The 20,031-nt window shown below is 35.4% G+C and overlaps 1 protein-coding gene and 1 pseudogene across 2 annotated transcripts in view; one reads left to right on the forward strand and one right to left on the reverse strand.

The window, feature by feature from the left end:
• The window catches only part of TAOK1 (TAO kinase 1), a 158,677-nt gene that overhangs the window by 65,033 nt on the left and 73,613 nt on the right, over positions 1–20,031 (reverse strand). For both annotated transcript variants that reach the window (XM_072779213.1, XM_072779212.1), the window contains exons 3-7: positions 6,878–6,949; positions 4,406–4,507; positions 3,127–3,172; positions 2,509–2,605; positions 723–836 (exon numbers count right to left, since the gene is read on the reverse strand). In XM_072779213.1, the coding sequence (XP_072635314.1) occupies positions 723–836; positions 2,509–2,605; positions 3,127–3,172; positions 4,406–4,507; positions 6,878–6,949 (431 nt within the window). The remainder of the gene's footprint in view (positions 1–722; positions 837–2,508; positions 2,606–3,126; positions 3,173–4,405; positions 4,508–6,877; positions 6,950–20,031) is intronic.
• On the forward strand, positions 7,291–9,332 carry LOC140605611 (small ribosomal subunit protein uS5 pseudogene; annotated as a pseudogene).

Consider the following 20,031-nt stretch of genomic DNA (forward strand, 5'->3'; position numbering starts at 1 on the left):
AAGGGAGATTTGAAAGTAGATGGGAAAGAAGATGTAGTGGACCTAAGATATCACTCTCATTATATGCAAGAACATATGGAAGTTGAAGATTTGGACAACTATTCCCTTCAAACCTGCTGACATTAATAATGAATTATTTAGGGATAAAACAGATGATGCCTAGAATTTGCTACACAAATGGTAGGGCCAGGGGAAGAAAGAAAAAGGAGTACACGGGGCAGGAATGGCCAAGGGATATTGTTATTGGGCTGTGTAACTGGTATTTGAGGTTTCATTAATACTTTTGTCTACTTTTATATATATTTTAAATTCTCCACAATAAAAATTAAACCCCAAATCTCCAAATCAGCTATCAGTCTTTAAGTACTCTTAGTACGTTGAGGTACTTTAATCTTATCTTAGTTAATATAAATCTAAAGAAAACACACAAATTTCCACTTAGCATTTCTATCTTCTCCTCACTTGGATTTTCACTGAACTTTTTCACTCCCACACCCAAAATATTCAGGTTATAATAGAGAAGAAAATGTTAAGGGGACAAAGGAAAAATAGGAGATGTAAAGGGCAGCACTCCAAATCTATATTTGAACTAACTATACTTAAAGTTAAGATGTCCTAAATAGTATTATATTACCAGAAAAAGGATAAGCCATCTGAAAAAATACAACCTAATATTTCCTATTTTAATTATAAGGATCAAGAGCAAATAGGATTATTCTTACCAATATGGCGTTCCCACAAAAGAATTGGCAGGAGATGCCATGGAAGCCGATCCAAAGTCAGCAAGTTTCACCTGGCCTGGTTCTGTCAGAAGGATATTTCCTGCTTTGATATCTCTGGGTTTAAGAAACACAGAAAATTATTTCTCTTTTCTTCATTAGATTGTGTTGAAAATGATAAAAATCAAATTAAAAAGTTTAAAATAGGGAAGGAGAAATCAAAATAATTAAGTCCTAGGATAATGAGACTTAAGATCCAAATTAGAAAGTAAAAAATACAGAAGTGATATAAATATACGACAATTTTCTTCTCTAAAAGAGAAGACAAAATAGCTGTAAAGACAAAAGAGAGAAAATCAAGTAATTAGAGCATAGTGTATATTTGAGTTCCTGTTTATTGATACAAATAACGGTTTTAAAATAAAATTGAATTAGCTGCCCACTCCTTCATAATTTTAAGATTTCTGAATATATTAAAAAAGAAAGAGAAAGAAGGGACTCATATCCCCAATTTTTTAAAAAAGTTATTCTTCTCATTTCCAAAACTTAGCATAGTTCTTCTAACTAAACATGAATGAAAACTGAAACACATGGATAACGTAGGATCTAATAATTGCAAATTTACATTCAAGCTTACTTTTTAAAATCAGCAAACATACTGTCCATGCAAATAACGGTATTATGGATATTTATATAATAGGATTGTATGTCTAGGTGGCACCAAAACACACATTTAACCTTTCCAAAAAACAAAAAAACAAAAGACAAACACAAAATACCCACCCACCCAACAAACCAACCAAATTTCCAAATACTTGTCAATTCTAACTATAGTATTGTAATGGGTATAATATTAAATATCTTTTTCCTTCCATTTGCTTTATTAAAGAGAAGAGGTACTTTGAGGCTGATAAGACTTCAGATTCTAATTCCACCTCTTCTATTCGCTTATTTATTAAGCATATAGATTTCTCTTGGACCTTACCATCCTCATCTTAAAAAAAAAAACCAGGTAAGCCATTTAGCTTATAATAGCTCTGCTACAGCATTTAATATGTATTGCCTGACCCACATATACGATAAAAAAAAAAAAAAAGTGAGTTTCCCTTTAGAATAGTCAAACTTATATCAATGCTAAAAATACATTATGAAAAAAAATGCATTATGAAATAGTTTAATTTTAACATTACTATCTGTTATTAAGGATCATCAAGGATTAATACTCAAAAATATAAAAAGTGTTAAATCCATGTCATGGGATCAATGAAAGATATCTGGCATTATCAGTTACTGGAAAGACAAAAGACCTAGATTTAGTTCTAGTCTGGTTTATCTGGCTTTGTAAAACCTTGGAAATATTAGTCACAAAATGGAGCATCACTTTATCTGTAAAATTAAAAAAATAAGACTACACAATCCCTAATGTCTTTTCAATCTTAAAAATTAAATGATTCTACCTATCACAAATCTATAAAATGTTCATATGTGAGAAAGCCCAGCACCAGAAGTAAACAAAGATAAAGATGATCCTATAATGAAAATTCTTTAATTTTGAATTAAATCTTTTATCATTATGAAAAAAAAAAAAAACTGATCCTAAAAGGAGATCAAATGTACTGGCATGTTTGTAGGACAACCCAAAAACTATGAGTTTATAAGATTTTGAAATGCTTTTGTGTGGCTAACACCAACAAAACTTATTAAGTTTTAAGTGGGTTAATAAGTTCCAGGGTTGATAAATCCAATAAGCCATTTGCTGTTAATACATGATAATTGTCAAAGTGCTTACCTATGGATCATGGTATGAGAATGTAAGTAGGCTAATCCCTGGAGAGCACCATGTGTAATTGCTGCTATTTCCACTTCTTGTAATGGCTTTTTGTGAACTTAAAATAAGAATTTATTGGAAAATAATTACTTACAGAATATTTTTGTTTAAAAAAATAAACATACATATGACGCAATTTAAAAAAAACTAACATTTAGTGAGAAGATTTGTTCTCCTAGACAATAAAACATTGAAGCTATTGAAGTTTATAAGTGGTATTACAGTTGTGTCTAGTTGTTAAAATGTATAGTTCACAGCCAATTTTCCTCTAACAACATTTAACAACTAGTTGATTATAAAAACAAAAGTAACAATAGAGAAGTTCTCCCTTATTCTCACGTATCTTCATTCTGAACAAAGGAACAGGTTAAGCTGAATGAAGAAAAATGCTTGTTATGTCATAATGTAAGGAAATTTACCTATTTTATGCTACTACAGGACAGTGCATACCATGCTGAGAATCTCGAAAAGACGATTTTAATCTTTCCGGAAAATTTTTACATTACTTAAGAAAACCAAACAGAATTCTCATTTCATATGCTCTTACTTTTTTTTTCTGAATAATTAAAGGAAACCTACCTTCCAGTAAATCTGAAGCAGATCCTAAACAATATTCCATTACCAGCTACATGGGAAGAAAAATTATAATCAATTAGTAAAAAGATTCTATTTGAGATAAAATAAATTCACCAAGGAGATCAAAAAGATGGCTTGAAGTAAAATAAAAGCGATCCATCATTTACTTTAAAAAATAAATATTTATATATTTAGCAATTTGTTAAATGATAAAGTTAAGCCAGTGATACATTAATCTTTAATGTCAACATATAATCACTTGTACAAGATATATATTTCATCTATAGTCACTAACTAAACTATAAAATATAGTTACATTGTTATAACTGTACGGAAACAAAAAACTGTCCTCTGGATCTATACGTACAAAGTTTAGGTTATAATTTAAATGTTTTGTTAAAGCAAACACAGAGCACCTCTTGTGTGCCAGTATTTTAAATATATTAACTAATTTAATCCCCATAACTACCTTATAAGGTAGGTCCTATTATTATCCTTGGGGATCATTTCCGTCAAAAGAAAATTTACTGTTTAAAGATACAGTTATTAAACCTATACCACTGTTGGATTACTACCTTGTCACCTCAATGGTAATGAAACAAAATTAATCTCCATTTCTTGTAATAAAGTGTCTCAATTCTCTACTGTTAGTGTTATTATTTTTTTAAATTTTTATTTACTTATGATAGTCACAGAGAGAGAGAGAGAGAGAGGCAGAGACACAGGCAGAGGGAGAAGCAGGCTCCATGCACCGGGAGCCCGACGTGGGATTCGATCCCAGGTCTCCAGGATCACGCCCTGGGCCAAAGGCAGGCGCCAAACCGCTGCGCCACCCAGGGATCCCTACTGTTAGTATTATTTAGCCAAGGAATTACAATCTGTTCATATTACACCAAGATTCACCCAGACTTTACCAAAATCTTTGTGGTTAAACAGATTACCATATATGTATGTCAAAAAGATATGCTTTCATCCTCAAATAATAGGATTGTTGTACAATGTTTGATAAACCACTTGAAAAATGATACTAAAAAATGTCAGAAAACATTTTACCACACACATCAAGTTCAGCTAAATCTCTACAGTTAACCTGTAAAAGTTCTATATCTTTTATTGCCAAAGAGTCTAAGAAAAGCTGCTCTTCCTCTCTCAGTATGAACTAACATTTCAAAGTATTTTTGCATGGCTTTTGGCTTTACACAACCATTATGAGACATTCTTGAATTAATTAATTCTAATACAATACCAACTAAATTATAGCAAGGAGAGGGCAAATACCTACCCATGCCGTGTGCTCACGTAAATAGCAGCCTTTGTATTCTATACTGTTGGGATGCTTTATTCTTTGTAGAAACTTGACTTCCTTAATAATATCCTGCCATTTCTATGAGGAGAAAAAAAAGGAATAAAGGAAAGAATTATGAACAGTTGCTTTTCCTTAGAAAGTTATATAAGAAAAAAAGTAATTACCTGATTAAGCAGGGTTAACATACAACTTTGCTGTATTTGTAATATTTAAATAGGAAATGAATACATTTAAAAGAAATTATATTTATATACTTTAAACTCAATTCATAATTTATAGTTATTTTATTCAAGGTAAAACAAATTTTAGTTTGATAAAACTTATCAGTGAGTCTCATTAAAATTTTACAATCACACGCCAAGCATGTTGATGAAAACTATATACCATATTAGTGATTTTTCTTTATCAGTTCTTCTCCTTTCTTTTTTTCTTTAAGATTTTATTTATTTATTTGAGATAGAAGAGAGAACATGAATTGGGGGAGGGGCAAAGGGAGAGGGAGAAGCAAGCTGCCATATTTCTAAAGGCAGGAAAACTATTAGAATAATAGAAAACTTTAAGAAATATTTTGTACTAAAATTTAAGATCATATATCTATTTTATTTCAAAGTCCTCAACAAAATTCAGCAAAATAGGTTTACAGTGTTTTATATAAAATGTGTACAATATAAGATGCTACATTCTGAGAACATTTCATGGACTTTAAATTTCAAAATTGAATGCTCAGAACAAAACAAAAGCCCATATTCTTCAACATAAAAAAGACTTTCATGAAGGCCACTAATAATTTGATGTGGAAAGATGATATACTAAATGAAACTTTGTTCTAGGCATAACTAATCAGACTCCAACACAGTACCAGTCTGCCTGTGAAAGCTAGTTCTAAAGTTGTGCTATAGAATGGCAAATAAAAGTATAGTTAACTTATAAGAAACTTTGTAAAAATTCACGAATTTTTAGAAAATTTTTAGGTATTAAAATGATGGAAGAGTGATATAATCATAATAGTGTTACCATACCCACAATACGATTTTCACAAAAATAAGATTTACCATAAAATAGTGATTCCAAAAAAGTAGGAAACCAAAATCTTTAAAAAGGAAAGACTAACCCAGCAATTCTACCTCTAGGCATATACCTGAAATTCCTGAAAGCAGAGATTCAGAGAAATGAGCATACTCAGTTCAGAGCCACACAATAACCAAGTGGTAGAAGCAACCTAAGTGTCCACTGACAAATGCATAAACAAAATGTGGTGGTTCATACACATACACACTTCAGGAAGGAAATTCTGACACATACTATAACATAGATGAATTTTGAGGACATTATTTTAAGTGAAATAAGCTAGTCACAAAAGGTCTAATACTGCATGATTTCACTTACATGAAAGTAGTCAAATTTATAGACAGAAATGAGAATGGTGATTTCCAGGGCTGGGAGAAGGAGAAAATGGGGAATTACTGTTTAATGAGTTAAAGAATTTCAATTCTGTAAGATGAAAAAAATTCTAGAGAAGAATGGCAGCGATGACTGCCCAACAATATGTTTTCAATGCCACTGAACTGTACACTTAAAAATGGTTAAGGTGGTAAAATTTGTATAATTTATCACAATTAAAATGATTAATTTTAAAAATTAAAACCAAAAGATCCTAGATTTAGAAAGTAGAATACATGTTACAAAGTAAATTTATACAGTTAAATAGAATACATTCTGAAAAAAACTAATCAGAATATTAGCAAATGAAAGTAGTGTCAATGATTTTGTTTTTCAAATTATTACACACTGCCTATTTTTCAGACTAGATATAACTGCCTGTTGGTTATTAAAGTTTGTTTAAAACAAGCCTTCAATAATTTCTAAACCATTAAAAGATTATAAGCAATATAATTTATTGTAAAATGTATCTCACTCTAGTTTACTTTTTTTTAATTTTTTTTTTTTTTTATGATAGTCACACAGAGAGAGAGAGAGAGAGGCAGAGGGAGAAGCAGGCTCCATGCACCGGGAGCCCGACGTGGGATTTGATCCCGGGTCTCCAGGATCGCGCCCTGGGCTAAAGGCAGGCGCCAAACCGCTGCACCACCCAGGGATCCCTCTAGTTTACTTTTATAAATATTGGTACTTCTTCTATGATACAGATAAGTTATATATTAATCCACTGTTTAAAAAAGTAAGCTCATTTCAGTTGCATATTTATTAAAAAATTAAAAGCAAGGGGCACAAGTTGGGAGGCTTTTGTAATGCCACTATTGTTCTATTGTTCTCTTTGTGGTTTTAGATACAACTTTAATGGGTATATGTAGTTTCTGAAAGAGAATTCATCGAAATATACACTTTTTATACTTTTCATTATACTTTTTGTAAGAATTCCCATCTACCCCCATTAAAAAAACAGCATGTCATTCTCTAATATGCCAGTGAGAAAATATCCATTTCACCCACCTCAGTAGACTGCTTTCCACTATAAGACATTTTCTTGATAGCCACCACTTCATTGGTGCGCACATCTCGTGCCTAAAAAACAAAGACCATTGTAAAAATAAATCCATTAAATCAGGGCAATCATTTCTCTGAGAATAGAAGCATTTATAAGCTATCATTTCAAAGAGGACATCAAACACTGTTAAAGTAATTTTTAAAATAATAATAAATACATAGTAAAACTTATCAAATTACCCAGGAGCTATTCATTAGAGAGAAAAATAAAGTAGGTTTATCTTTCAGTGATTTAGTTGAGAGAAAAAAAATACAGAAATTGTAATAGTATTAGACAAAACAAGACTAGTATATATAAATAAGTCTATGCTAAAAATTTTGAAATCTCACTTCTTCTCTCAGGGAACACCAAATGGCAGATGACACTGGTTCTGCAGAAGGGCCCAGAGGCCCCAGAATGGGAATGGGAGGCTGCCTGCAGAGGCTTCAGGAGTGGCAACTGGGGCCAAGGCCATGGCACTCTCGGAGGCAAGGCAGAGGACAAGGAGTGGATCCTGTCACCAAGCTGGGCTGCCTGGTCAAGGACATAAAGATCAAGTCCCTGGAGGAGATCTCTTTTCCCTGCCCATCAAGGAATCTGAGATCACTGACTTCTTTTGGGGGGCATCCCTCAAGGATGAGGTTTTGAAAATCATTCCCGTGCAAAAGCAGACCCGTGCTGGCCAGCGGACCAGGTTCAAGGCATTTGTTGCCATCAGAGATTACAATGGACATGTTGGTCTGGGTGTCAAGTGCTCCAAGGAGGTAGCCACTGCCATCCGTGGGACCATCATCCTGGCCAAGCTTTCCATCATCCCCGGGCGGCGAGGCTCCTAGGGGAACAAGATCAGCAAGCCCTACACTGTCCCATGCGAGGTGACTGGCCACTGTGGTTCTATGCTGGTGCATCTCATCCCTGCCCCAGAGGCACTGGCATTGTCTCAGCCCCTGTGCCCAAGAAGCTACTGATGATGGCTGGTACTGATGACTGCTACACTTCAGCCAGGGGCTGCACTGCCACCCTGGGGAACTTTGCCAAAGGCTACTTTTGATGCGATCTCCAAGACTTACAGCTATCTCACCCCTGATCTCTGGAAAGAGACTCTGTTCACCAAGTTTCCCTATCAAGAATTCACTGACCATCTTATAAAGATCCACACCAGAGTCTCTGTGTAGAGGACCCAGACTCCAGCTATGACTACCATATAATTTTATACAAGAAAAGTAAAAGTGAACTAAAGCTTAAAAATAAATAAATAAAATTTGAAATCTCAATGAAATGGACAATTTTCTAGGTAAAAAATTACTAAAACTGACTTAAAGGAAATGTGAGGAAAACAAACAACAGTGGCAGACTGAAAAGAATACCAATCAATTATCGTTCAAAGAGTCGTAAGTGGAAAATAGTTTTACCAGGGGAACTTTCCAGGATATAAGTGGCAACAAAAGAAAAGCTATCGCATTCATTTTATGAAGGCAGTATAACCCAATAAATTACTAAAAGCTCACAAACAGCACAAAATAGACAATACCAATTTCATTTGAAAATATAGACAAAAGCACTCTACATAAAAATTAAAAGCCAAATACTCAAAGGACATTAAAATAAATTTTCAGGGCAGCCCTGGTGGCCCAGTGGTTTAGCGCCGCCTTCAGCCTGGGGTGTGATCCTGGAGACCTGGGATCGAGTCCCATATCGGGCTCCTGCATCGGGCCTGCCTCTCTCTCTCCCTATGTCTGCCATGAATAAATAAATAAAATCTTAAAAATAAATAAATAAATTTTCATTTGGATAAAATACACAATCATCACAGAAATGCCAAAGATTTGGATACTAGGAAAACATTTCACCATTTACCATATTTTTTAAAAAAGATTTTATTTATTTTAGGATGTGGGGGCAGAGAGAGAGAGAGAGAGAATGCATGGACACCTGCACACATGTGCATGAGCAGAGGGAAGGGCAGAGGGAGAGAGAGAAGCAGGCTTTCTGCTGAGCAGAGAGCCCAACAAGGTTGGATTCCAGGACTCCAGGACCACAACCTGAGCAGAAGCAGACATTTAATGGATTGAACCACCCAGGCTCCCTCATTTACTACATTTTATTGAAAGTCAAAGAGCTAAATATATATGTCAGTGTTCAGTAAATGCTGAAAACTCAGGAAGGGCCCAACACTAAAGGTACTCAATTACAAGGAAGGTCAAATTCCTAGAAAACCTAAATTAGAAAGGTAATTTCTCAACATGACAAATCATGTCTATTGTAAACAACTGCTAATCAGAATTAACACTGCTACAAAGATATAATTGTTTACCACTCCTGTGGAAATTCTGAAAACAAAGTAATAAAAATATAACAGAAATACGATCATTAACTCTTTGGAATCCCAGAGCCAAACTCTCACTAAACAGACACACACGAATAGCTGTAAATATTTAAAATGACTTTGTAAAAGGGTCAAAATCATCTCAAATCACCTGTGGAAGAAATAATCTTCAGTTTAGCCTTGAATGAATTCCCAAAATTAAATGTTCTAAAATTAGATTATGGGAATAGGTATAAATCCTATTTACTAAAAATCACTGAAATGTACACTTAAAGTCGGTGAACTTATAGCATTCAATTCATACCTCAATAAACGTGTTAAAAAATAGCACATATGTTAAGTTATACCTCTACTGTGTTGCTTTAAACAACTTTTTAAGGGAGGTCTGGGTGGCTCAGTCAGTTAAGCTTCCAACTCTTGATTCTGGCTCAGGTCATGATCTCAGGGTGGTGAGCTTGAGCCCTGTGTTGAGTTCTACACAACAAGGCGTGGAGCCTGCTTGGGACTCTATCTCCCTCTCCCTTTGTCCCCCCACACCCCACCTCCCAAGAGCGCTCTCTCTCTCTCTCACTCACTCTTATTCTCTCTCAAAATTAAAAAAACAAAAAAAAAAAAACACTGTGTAGTGGGTCCTGGGAACAACTAATGACATTTCAATTTCAATTAGTAGTAGACAGGTTAATGGAAACTTGCACTACTTGTTGTAATCAGTAAAGTGGATCTAGCCACATAAATCCTGCTTGAGTACTTTTTTTTTTTTTTTAAGATTTTATTTATTCATTCATGAGAAATACAGAGAGGCAGAGACACAGACATAGGGAGAAGCAGGGTCCTCACAGGGAGCCCAATGCCGGACTCAATCCTCAAAGCCAAAGGCAGATATCCCACAGTAAATTTATTTTTCCAAAATGTTCTCTGCTTAGCTGTGAGCCCCTTGATTTTAATCAACAGGTGTTAAGAGCAATATTTTTTCTTTTATAACAGCTTTATTGAGACAGTTTACATTCCATACAAATCACACAATTAATGTGTATGGTTTCATGGCTTTTAGTACACAGATATATGAAACCATCAGTATAATTTTAGAACATCCATCATCTCAAAAAGAAATCTCCAAATTGTTCATTGAAAAAAATGGTTAAAACGGTAAATTTCATGTGTATTTTACAAAAAAAAACAAATTCTCTATTTAAAAAAAAAAAAAAAAACATGTCCTTTAGCAATCACCCTCTAATTCCTTTCCCCCCTTCACTTCAGAGTTAAGCAACAACTAATGTCTCTGACCCCTCTAGAGATTTACTACCCATTCTGGACACTTCATATTAATGGAACCATATAACATGTGGTTTCTTTTTGCTTCTTCCATTCGGCATGCTTTTTAGATTCATGACTCATGATGTTAAGCATCTTTTCATGTGCTTCCTGGCCATCTGCACATCTTCTTTGGAGAAATGTCAATTCAGATCCTTTGCCTTTTTTTTTTTTTTTAGATTTTATTTATTTATTCATTGAGAGACAAACAGAGAGAGGCACAGACACAAGCAGAGGGAGAGGCAGCTCCTCACAGGGAGCCTGATGTGGGACTTGATCCCAGAACCCCAGGATCACAACCTGGGCCAAAGGCAGATGCTCAACTACTGAGCCACCCAGGTACCCTCTTTGCCCATTTTTAAATTGTCTTCTATTGAGTTGTAAGAGTTCTTTATATATTCTAGACAAATACGTTATAGGATATGAAATTTAAAAGTATTTTCTCCTATAAGATTGTCTTTCAACATTTAAAACACGTTTTTTATTTTGATGAAGTCTAATTTATCTATTTTTTCTTTTGTTGTTCATGTCTTTGTTGTCATCTAAGAATCCTTTTCCAAAACCAAGGTAGGCAGCTTTACCCTTATGTTTTCTTAAAAAGTTTTATAGATTTAACAGTTATATTTGTATCTTTAATCTATTTTGAATTTTTATATATGGTATCAGGTAAAGGTCCAATTTTATTGCTTTTCATTAAACAGACACTTAAATAATTTGTTTTGAGAGACAGCATGCAAGCATGAGAGGGAGGAGGGGCAACAGGCAAGGGAGAAAGAATCCCAAGCAGACTGCTGGCTGAGCAGAGCCCCACAGGGAGCTGGACCTCATGACCCTGAGATCATGACTTGAGCCCAAATCATGAGGGGGATACTTAACCGAGACACCCAGGAACCCCCAGATGTAGGGTTTTTTAAATGTGGTTTCTTTCTTTTACAAGATTTATTTATTTTTGAGAGAGAGCATGAGCAGTGGGGAGGGACAGATGGACAGGAAAAGAAAGAATCCCAAGCAGACTTCCCACTGAGGGTGGAGCCCCACAGAGCTAAATCCCACAACCCCAAGATCATGACCTGAGCTGAAACCAAGAGTTGGCCACCTAACCAACTGAGCCACCCAGCCACCCCACCATATGTACTTTTAATTAGCCTAAGATAAAGCCTGATTTAAAAGTGGGTATATGGAATGCCTGGGTGGCTAGGCAGTTGAGCATCTGTGTTTGGCTCAGGCCGTAATCTCAGAGTCCCCAGATCGAGTCCCACATCAGGCTTCCTGCATGGAACCTTGCTTCCTCCTCTGCCTGTGTCTCTGCCTCTCTCTCTCTCTCTCTCTCATGAATAAATGTTTTTTTTATTTTATAGAAAGCCAAATGATCATTAAAAAAAAAAACAAAAGTAGGGCAGCCCCGGTGGCGCAGGGGTTTAGCGCCACCTGCAGCCCATGGCGTGATCCTGGAGACCCAGGATCGAGTCCCACGTCAGGCTCCCTGCATGGAGCCTGCTTCTCCCTCTGCCTGTGTCTCTGCCCCCCTCTCTCTCTCTCTCTCTCATGAGTAAATTAAAAAAAAAAAAAAAAAGTGGGTTTATTAGGAGTGCCCGATATAGGTCCTTGGCCTCTCTCTCACCCTTTTCTCTCTCTCAAAAGAAATAAATAAATAAAAGTGGGCGTGCTAAATGCAATGCAATTTTCTGGATTGATTCTAGAAAAAAAGAGTGGAAAAACTGGAAAAATCTGAGTATGTAAGTTTGGTGTATCATTTAATCAATGTTGATCTCTTAGTGACAAAACCGTGTTACATGGCGATGTACATTAGGGTAACTGAAAATTATAGAGGAAAACTCTTCTATTATTATAAAATCTTCTGTAACGCTATTTTAAAATAGTAAGCTAAGATAGAAAATGATTATAATTTATTAAAATCCAACATATTGGGATCCCTGGGTGGCGCAGCGGTTTGGCGCCTGCCTTTGGCCCAGGGCGTGATCCTGGAGACCCGGGATCGAATCCCATGTCGGGCTCCCGGTGCATGGAGCCTGCTTCTCCCTCTGCCTATGTCTCTGCCTCTCTCTCTCTCTCTCTCTCTCTCTGTGACTATCATAAATAAATAATAAAAAAAAAAATTAAAATCCAACATATTAGTAATTATTACATTAAAATTAAATGACACGGGGCACCTGGGTGGCTCAGTGGTTGAGTGTCTGCCTTTGGTTCAGGTCATGATCCCAGGGTCCTGGGATCGAGCCCTGCATTGGGCTCTCCGCAGGGAGCCTGCTTCTTCCTCTACCTATGTCTGTGCCTCTCTCTTTGTATCTCTAATGAATAAACAAATAACATCTTAAAAAATTAAATTACAATTAAAATGAGATACCTTGCCTATTACATTAAAAAAAATTTAATGTCTACAATGTTTTTCCCTCCCTTCAGGATCACATGTTGTACTTCCTTATCATGTCTTGTTAGTCTCCTCTACTCTAGAACAATTCCTGAACCTTTCCTCATCTTTCATGACAATGGCATTTTTGAAGAATATACAGTAGTATTTTATAAAATGTTACTAAATTTGTGCTTGCCTGGCATTTCTTCAAGATTAGATTCTGGTTATACACCGCAAGAGTGATTTTGTCCTTTTCAGGATACCGTATCTGTAGGAATACAGTGTCTGTCTGTTCCTCCTTGATGATACTAATTTTCATCACCTACTCAAGACTTTGTCTGATTTTTTCCAATGTATATAGTTAATAGTTACTGTTTCCTACCTTGTATCTAACAAGTATTCTGTGAAGAGATACTTTTAAACTATGTAAGCATCCTGTTCATCAAACTTTCTCTCTAGATTTAGCAACCTCTGAACGGTTCTGGCCACAATCTTCACTATGATGATTACAAAATGCTAATTTTTTCCCCAACTCTATCATTCCCTTCACATTTAACAGTCAACATCATATTATGAAGAAAAGTCCTCCTTTTTATCCATCGATTCATCATCTGTCCTGGAAATTATGGATTCCTATTTTATTCAATAGGCTATATAAATCCATTGCCATTTTTTATATGGATGTTCATATTCCAGGATTTGTCAGTGTGAGCCCCCTAAATCTGGCTCTAGTGTCCTTTTGACAGGGCTCCCCCCCTTTTTTTTGTCTAAAGCACTTTTTAACTTTCTGGCACACGATGTTCTAAGGCTTATCTTTTAATGTTCCCTGTCCCTTAAATAGAATGAGCCATTACTCCAAGGAGCTCTTGTTCCCTTTAGTGAGGAATTCAAAATCTATGTGCTCACCGATTCTGAGGTGTCATTGCAATGACAATTTTGTGGCAGATATAGATAGGAGATATGCATTTTATATATATAATCCTATATATATATATAGGATTGGGGAAGAGATACATCCTATTGAATCTCATAGGGTTCTTCCTTACTTTCCTGAATCCGTATTTCTTGTTTTATAGTTAGGATCCTGACTCTAAATAACATCAAAATAATTCACTGCTCAGGGCAGCCCCGGTGGCGCAGCGGTTTAGCGCTGCCTGCAGCCCGGGGTGTGATCCTGGAGACCCGGGATCGAGTCCCACATCGGGCTTTCTGCATGGAGCCTGCTTCTCCCTCTGCCTGTGTCTCTGCCTCTCTCTCGCTCTCTCTGAATCAATAAATAAATCTTTAAAAAAAATAATTCACTCAGTCCTTTAACACATAGTTTCAGAACTGTCACACATATTACAATATGAAACAAATGTATTAAGAGCTGAAGATTTGTCTGCAGTTTCTTTCTCCCAGACTGAAGGTTTATAGTTTAAAAAGTTACTTGTATTAGTTCTATTCTTTCCTCCAATGTGGTTATGTCTGAAATACAGTTGGATGCATTGTTTCTGTTTGCCTTAAAAAAAAAAAAAAAGATTTTATTTATTTATTCACTGAGAGACAGAGAGAGAGGCAGAGGGAGAAGCAGGCTCCATCTGGGGAGCCCGATGTGGGACTCACTCCCAGGACCCCAGGATCACAACCTGAGCCAAAGACTCAGGTAGGCTCAACTACTGAGACACCCAGGCGCCCCCCTCCTGTTTGCCTTTGACATGCTCCCTCATATATACTGGTTACATTTTAATTTTTAAACATATTAAATATTTACTACACAAAAGGTATACTCAAACAAGTATCATTCCATCCTCTAACTCTTCCATTCCAATCCCCACCACAACTATCATCATTCTGTATCCTGAATTGTTGATTGTATGGGGGCATAAATTATCTAACTTCATCAAACTATACATTTAATATCTGTATATTTACTGTACATAAGTTGAACTCAATAAATTCAGTCAATTTAATATATACCACCAGCACACTGAATGGGCTACATGTCAGGATTTTCTTAGTGTGGTGGTGGTGGTGGTGGTTGTTGGTTGGTTGTTGTTGTTGTTGTTCTTCTTCTTCTAAGATTTTTATTTATTTATTTGAGAGAGAGACAGGGAGAACACAAGCAGTGGGAGGGACAAAGGGAAAGGGACAAGCAGACTCCAGGTAGAGCCTGAAGCACAGCTCGATCCCATAACCCCAAGATCACGAGCTAAAGTCAGACACTAAACAGACTGAGACAGGTATCCTCTCAGTGTGGTTCTTTTATTGAGTCCAATTCTAAGATTCTATGTTTATTTTCCCTTGGTTCTGTATTTATTTCTCCATACTAGGTGTAAATGGAGAAGGGATAAGCATAAACTCAGACAAAACTATAATACCAAAAAATAGGGTTATTTTTGAAATATTAGGTCCCCTCTAGGTCCCTCTTCTCCCATCTTGTGTCCAATCTGGAATTTAAACAAACGTGAACAACAACAAACACACACATAGAGCATGTGTACATTAACAAGATTCTTCAAGGATGTATACTTAAATGTTAATCATGCTCTCTTTGGTAGTGAAATTATAGTTCTTACTGTATTTTTATCCTTTTTGTATCCAATTTACAAATGGGATATGAACCGAAAGTTTAAATTGTTAAGAATTTGAAACATATTTTCTCTAGGGAAATAATATTTTAAATTGTGGTTTTATTGCAAAGATGCCCACTACAAAAATAAAAACAAACAAAAAACCCCTAAATCTGTAATACTGACAAAATATTAAACATCTATATAGCATTTGTTGCTTGAGGGAGGGGGAAGCAATTTTAATAGGAAGAAGAAATAAAGAATGTGAGTAGAATTCTTCCCTACAGATTAAGAAAATAATTCTTAGAGGTACTTTATGGCTTTAGAATAATAGTTCATTGGCTCTCTTTGAAAATTACAATCTTTAAGATAATAGACATGTTTCTTTAACTACCAATTTTATCTCCTGGAACCGTTTATTTATGAAGTGTACATTATTTCTCCACAGGAAAAAAAAAAGTCAACAAACACTTCCCTTTCTTCTTTTTTGGAAAAAGTCTATTTCTGAGGTTAAATTTTTTTTTAAATATTTTCTTTATTTATTCATGAGACACAGAGAGAGAAAGAGAGAGAGAGAGAGAGAGAGAGAGAGAGAGGCAGAGACACAGGCAGAGGGAGAAGCAGGCTCCATGCAGGGAGCCTGATGCGGGACTTGATCCCAGAACCATGGGATCACATCCTGAGCCAAAGGCAGACGCTCAATCGCTAAACCACCCAGGCGTCCCTAATTCTTTTTTAACTTAGAAATAATTACAGACTTACAGAAGTGTTGGAAAAATATTACAATTACCATACCCTTCACCCTGCTTCCTCTAATGTTAATATCTACATAATATAGTGCCATTATCAAAACTAACAAATTAACACTGGTAATATTATTAACCATTAACTAAACTAAGGCCTTATTTTAAGTTCACCAATTTTTCCACTAATAAACTTTTTTATTGTTGTTCCAAGATCCTACGTTGCTTGGTTACCATGTTGTCTTAATTTCCTCCAGCTTGTGGCAATCCCTCAAACCTTTCTCTTTCATAATGCTGACACTTCTGAAGAGTACTGGTTATTTTGTATAATGTTACCCAATCTGAGTATATTTCCTCATGATTTAAGTTTATGCACTTTAAAAATAAGAACAACACAAAAATAATGTAACCTCAGTTTCATGTCAGAGGGAGAGTATGTGAAGTGGACACTGGTGATTTAATCATGAACACTTGGTTAAGGTAGTCTGCCAGATTTCTCCACTGATTTTCCCATTTCAATTAATACATATCTCTGGGGCCATATTAGACATTATACATATATCCTCTTCCTCCTCAGAATTTAACCCACTAATTTTATCATCAATCAGTGGATCTTGGTTGCAACAATTACTTCTCTTAGTTGTTCTACATTTAATAAAAGGAATTTGTATTTGCATATATATATATATACACATGCATATATATACACATATATATACATATATATCTGTGGCATGTGAGAGAGAAATAGGATCCTACTAATATCTTCACAATTCCAATCAAACAACATAGTGTTATTATCCAGCCTTCCCCCTTTCCTTATTTGTAACTTCTTTCTTGAACAGTAAGAAAACTGGTTCTCCTTATCTATAATACATTTACTTACTTATTCAAATCTTCTATATAGTTTCAGAACGGCCAAACCATATCTCTGTGAGAAACTGAGTAACTACAGTTCCTTTTGTGTTTAGCCTTATTCAGCCAAAATAATGTTTCAAAAATCATTTGAGATTAGCTCTTTTCTCCCTCATCCACTTCTGTGTGTTTATGTTATTTCTTTACAATACAGTTAGGTTCACATGTTATAGTTGCAACCATTTATATTTCCCCATCATAGTTTTTTAAAAATTATTATTAACATTAAAGAACACTTAATAAACTGGTAAAATTCACTCTTTATGGCATGCATACTGAAGTAGATTGCAATTTTGGCAATTATGAATAAAACTACCATTAATTATTCATATGTAGTTTTTTGTGTGAACTTGAGTTTTCATTTCTCTTGGATTAACATTTAGGAGTGGGAATGCTGGGTCATATGATAATAGTATGTTTAACTTTAAAAACTGCCAGACCGGGGTGCCTGGGTGGCTCAGTGGTTGAGTGCCTGCCTTTGGCTCAATTCATGATCCTCGGGTCCTGAGGTTAATTAAGTCCTATGACAGGCTCCCCGCAGGGAGCCTGCTTCTGCCTAGGTCTCTGCCTCTGTCTCTCTCACGAATGAATAAATAAAATCTTAAAAACAACAACTGCCAAACCATTTTCCACAGTAGCAAGACCATTTTACACTCCTACCAGCAATTAATGAGAATTCCAATTGCTCCACATACTCACCAGTACTTGGCACTGCCTATATTTCTTTCAGCTCATCTTTCTTTCTTTCTTCTTCTTCTTCTTTTTTTTTTTTGTTAAGATTTTATTTACTTATGAGAGACACAGAAAGAGAGAGAGAGGCAGAGACACAGGCAGAGGGAGAAGCAGGCTCCATGCAGGGAGCCCGATGCGGGATTCGATCCAGGGTCTCCAGGATCACATCCTGGGCCGAAGGCAGGCATAAAACTGCTGAGCCACCCAGGGATCCCCTCATCTTTATCTATCTATCTATCTATCTATCTATCTATCTATCTATCTATCTACCTATCTATCTATCTATCTATTTTTTTTTCCTCATCTTTATTTCTAAATCATTTTAATAGGCATACAGTGGTATCTTATTGGTCTTAAATTTGCTTTTTCCTAAAAACTGATGATTTTAATAGGCATACAGTGGTATCTTATAGGTCTTAAATTTGCTTTTTCCTAAAAACTAATGATTAAGACCAAACTTATTGGTCTTAAATTTGCTTTTTCCTAAAAACTAATGATGTTGAGCATCTTTGTATGTTTACTAATCATCTATATTTTGGGTAGATCTGTTTAGACCTTTCACTCAATTTTTATTAGGTTATTATCTTAATGTTGAGCTGTGAGAGTTCTTAATTTTTTAAATTTATTTTTATTTTATAGAGAGAATGCATGCAAGCAGAGGGAGGGGAAGAGGGAGAGAGAATCTTCAAGCAGACTCCCTTCTGGATGTGGAGCCCAACTTAAGGCTCGATCTCTAGACCCTGAGATGCATGACCTCCGTCAAAATTAAAAGTCAGACAGGACTTACTGAGCCATTCAGGTGCCCTGAGAGTTTTTTATGTGTTCTGGATACAAATCTTTTGTCAGATATGTGACTTGAAAATATTTTCTGCCAATCTGTGGCTTTCCTTTTCATCTCTTAACAGTATCTTTAAGAAAACAAAAGTTTTACATTTTGATACAGTTCAACTTATAAATTTTGTCTTTTATGGGTAATATACTGTCTCTGTTGTTAAAGATTTTTTACTTACGTTTTAGTCTAGAAACTTTATAGTAGGCTTTATATTTAGCAGGATGATCCATTTTGCACTCGTTTTTATAGAAGGTATGAATCAAAGTTTATCTTTATTTTTTAAAAAGATTTTAAAGTAATCTCTACACCCAATGTGGGGCTCAAACTACAAGTCCCAAATCAAGAGTTGTATGTTGCACCAACTGAGGCAGCCAGGCATTCTTCAAAGTTTATTTTTATGCATATGGATGTCTAGTTGCTCTGGCACCATTTGTTGAAAAGACTATCCTTTCTTCACTGATTTGTCTTTGCACCTTTGCCAGGAATCTGTTAACTATAGTTGTATGGGTCTATGTCTGGACTCTGTTCTGATTGGTTTATATATTTATCCTTTTAACAGTATCATACTATCTTGATTACTGTAGGTTTTTGAAATCAGATGATGTGAGTTTTTGAACTTGTTTTCTTTTTCAAAGTTGCTTTGGCTAGTTACTTCACTTTCCCTAAAATTTTTAGAATTTTTTTTTTTAAAGATTTATTTATTCATGAAAGACACAGAGAAAGAGGCAGACACACTGGCAGAGGGAGAAGCAGGCTCCGCAGAGGGAGCCCAGTGTGGGACTAGATCCCAGAATGCTGGAATCACACCCTGAGCCAAAGGCAGACACTTAGACGCTGAGCCACCCAGGCGTCCTTCAAATATGCTTGTTAGTATCTATTTTAGAAGGCTGCTGAGATTTTGACTGGGATTGCATTGAATCTATACATCAATGTGGACATAAGTGACAGTATAACATTAATCTTCCAATCCATCAACACAGTATATCTCTTCAATTTATTTAGGTCTCCTTTGATTTTTTTCAATGTTTTATGGTCTTTAGAATACAAATCTTACACATTTTTTGTTGGATTTAAGCTCAAGTATTTCATTCTGTAGTTTCTATAAGCAGTACTTTTAGCATAAAACAAATTTTACTCGTTCACTGCTGACATACAGAAATAAAATGAAGTTTTGTATATTGAGCTTGTATCTTGCAACTTTGCTATACTCATCTATTAGTTCTCGGAGTCCTTTTGTAAACTGGGAATTTCCAAAGTAAACTATCATGTTGTATGTAACATGGTAAATATGTGGATAAATCTTTAAATACTTTTTTCTCTTAGATTCTTTAAAATACA

This window comes from Canis lupus, chromosome 16 (genome assembly GCF_048164855.1).
Source record: "Canis lupus baileyi chromosome 16, mCanLup2.hap1, whole genome shotgun sequence".
Taxonomy (NCBI): Eukaryota; Metazoa; Chordata; class Mammalia; order Carnivora; family Canidae; genus Canis; species Canis lupus.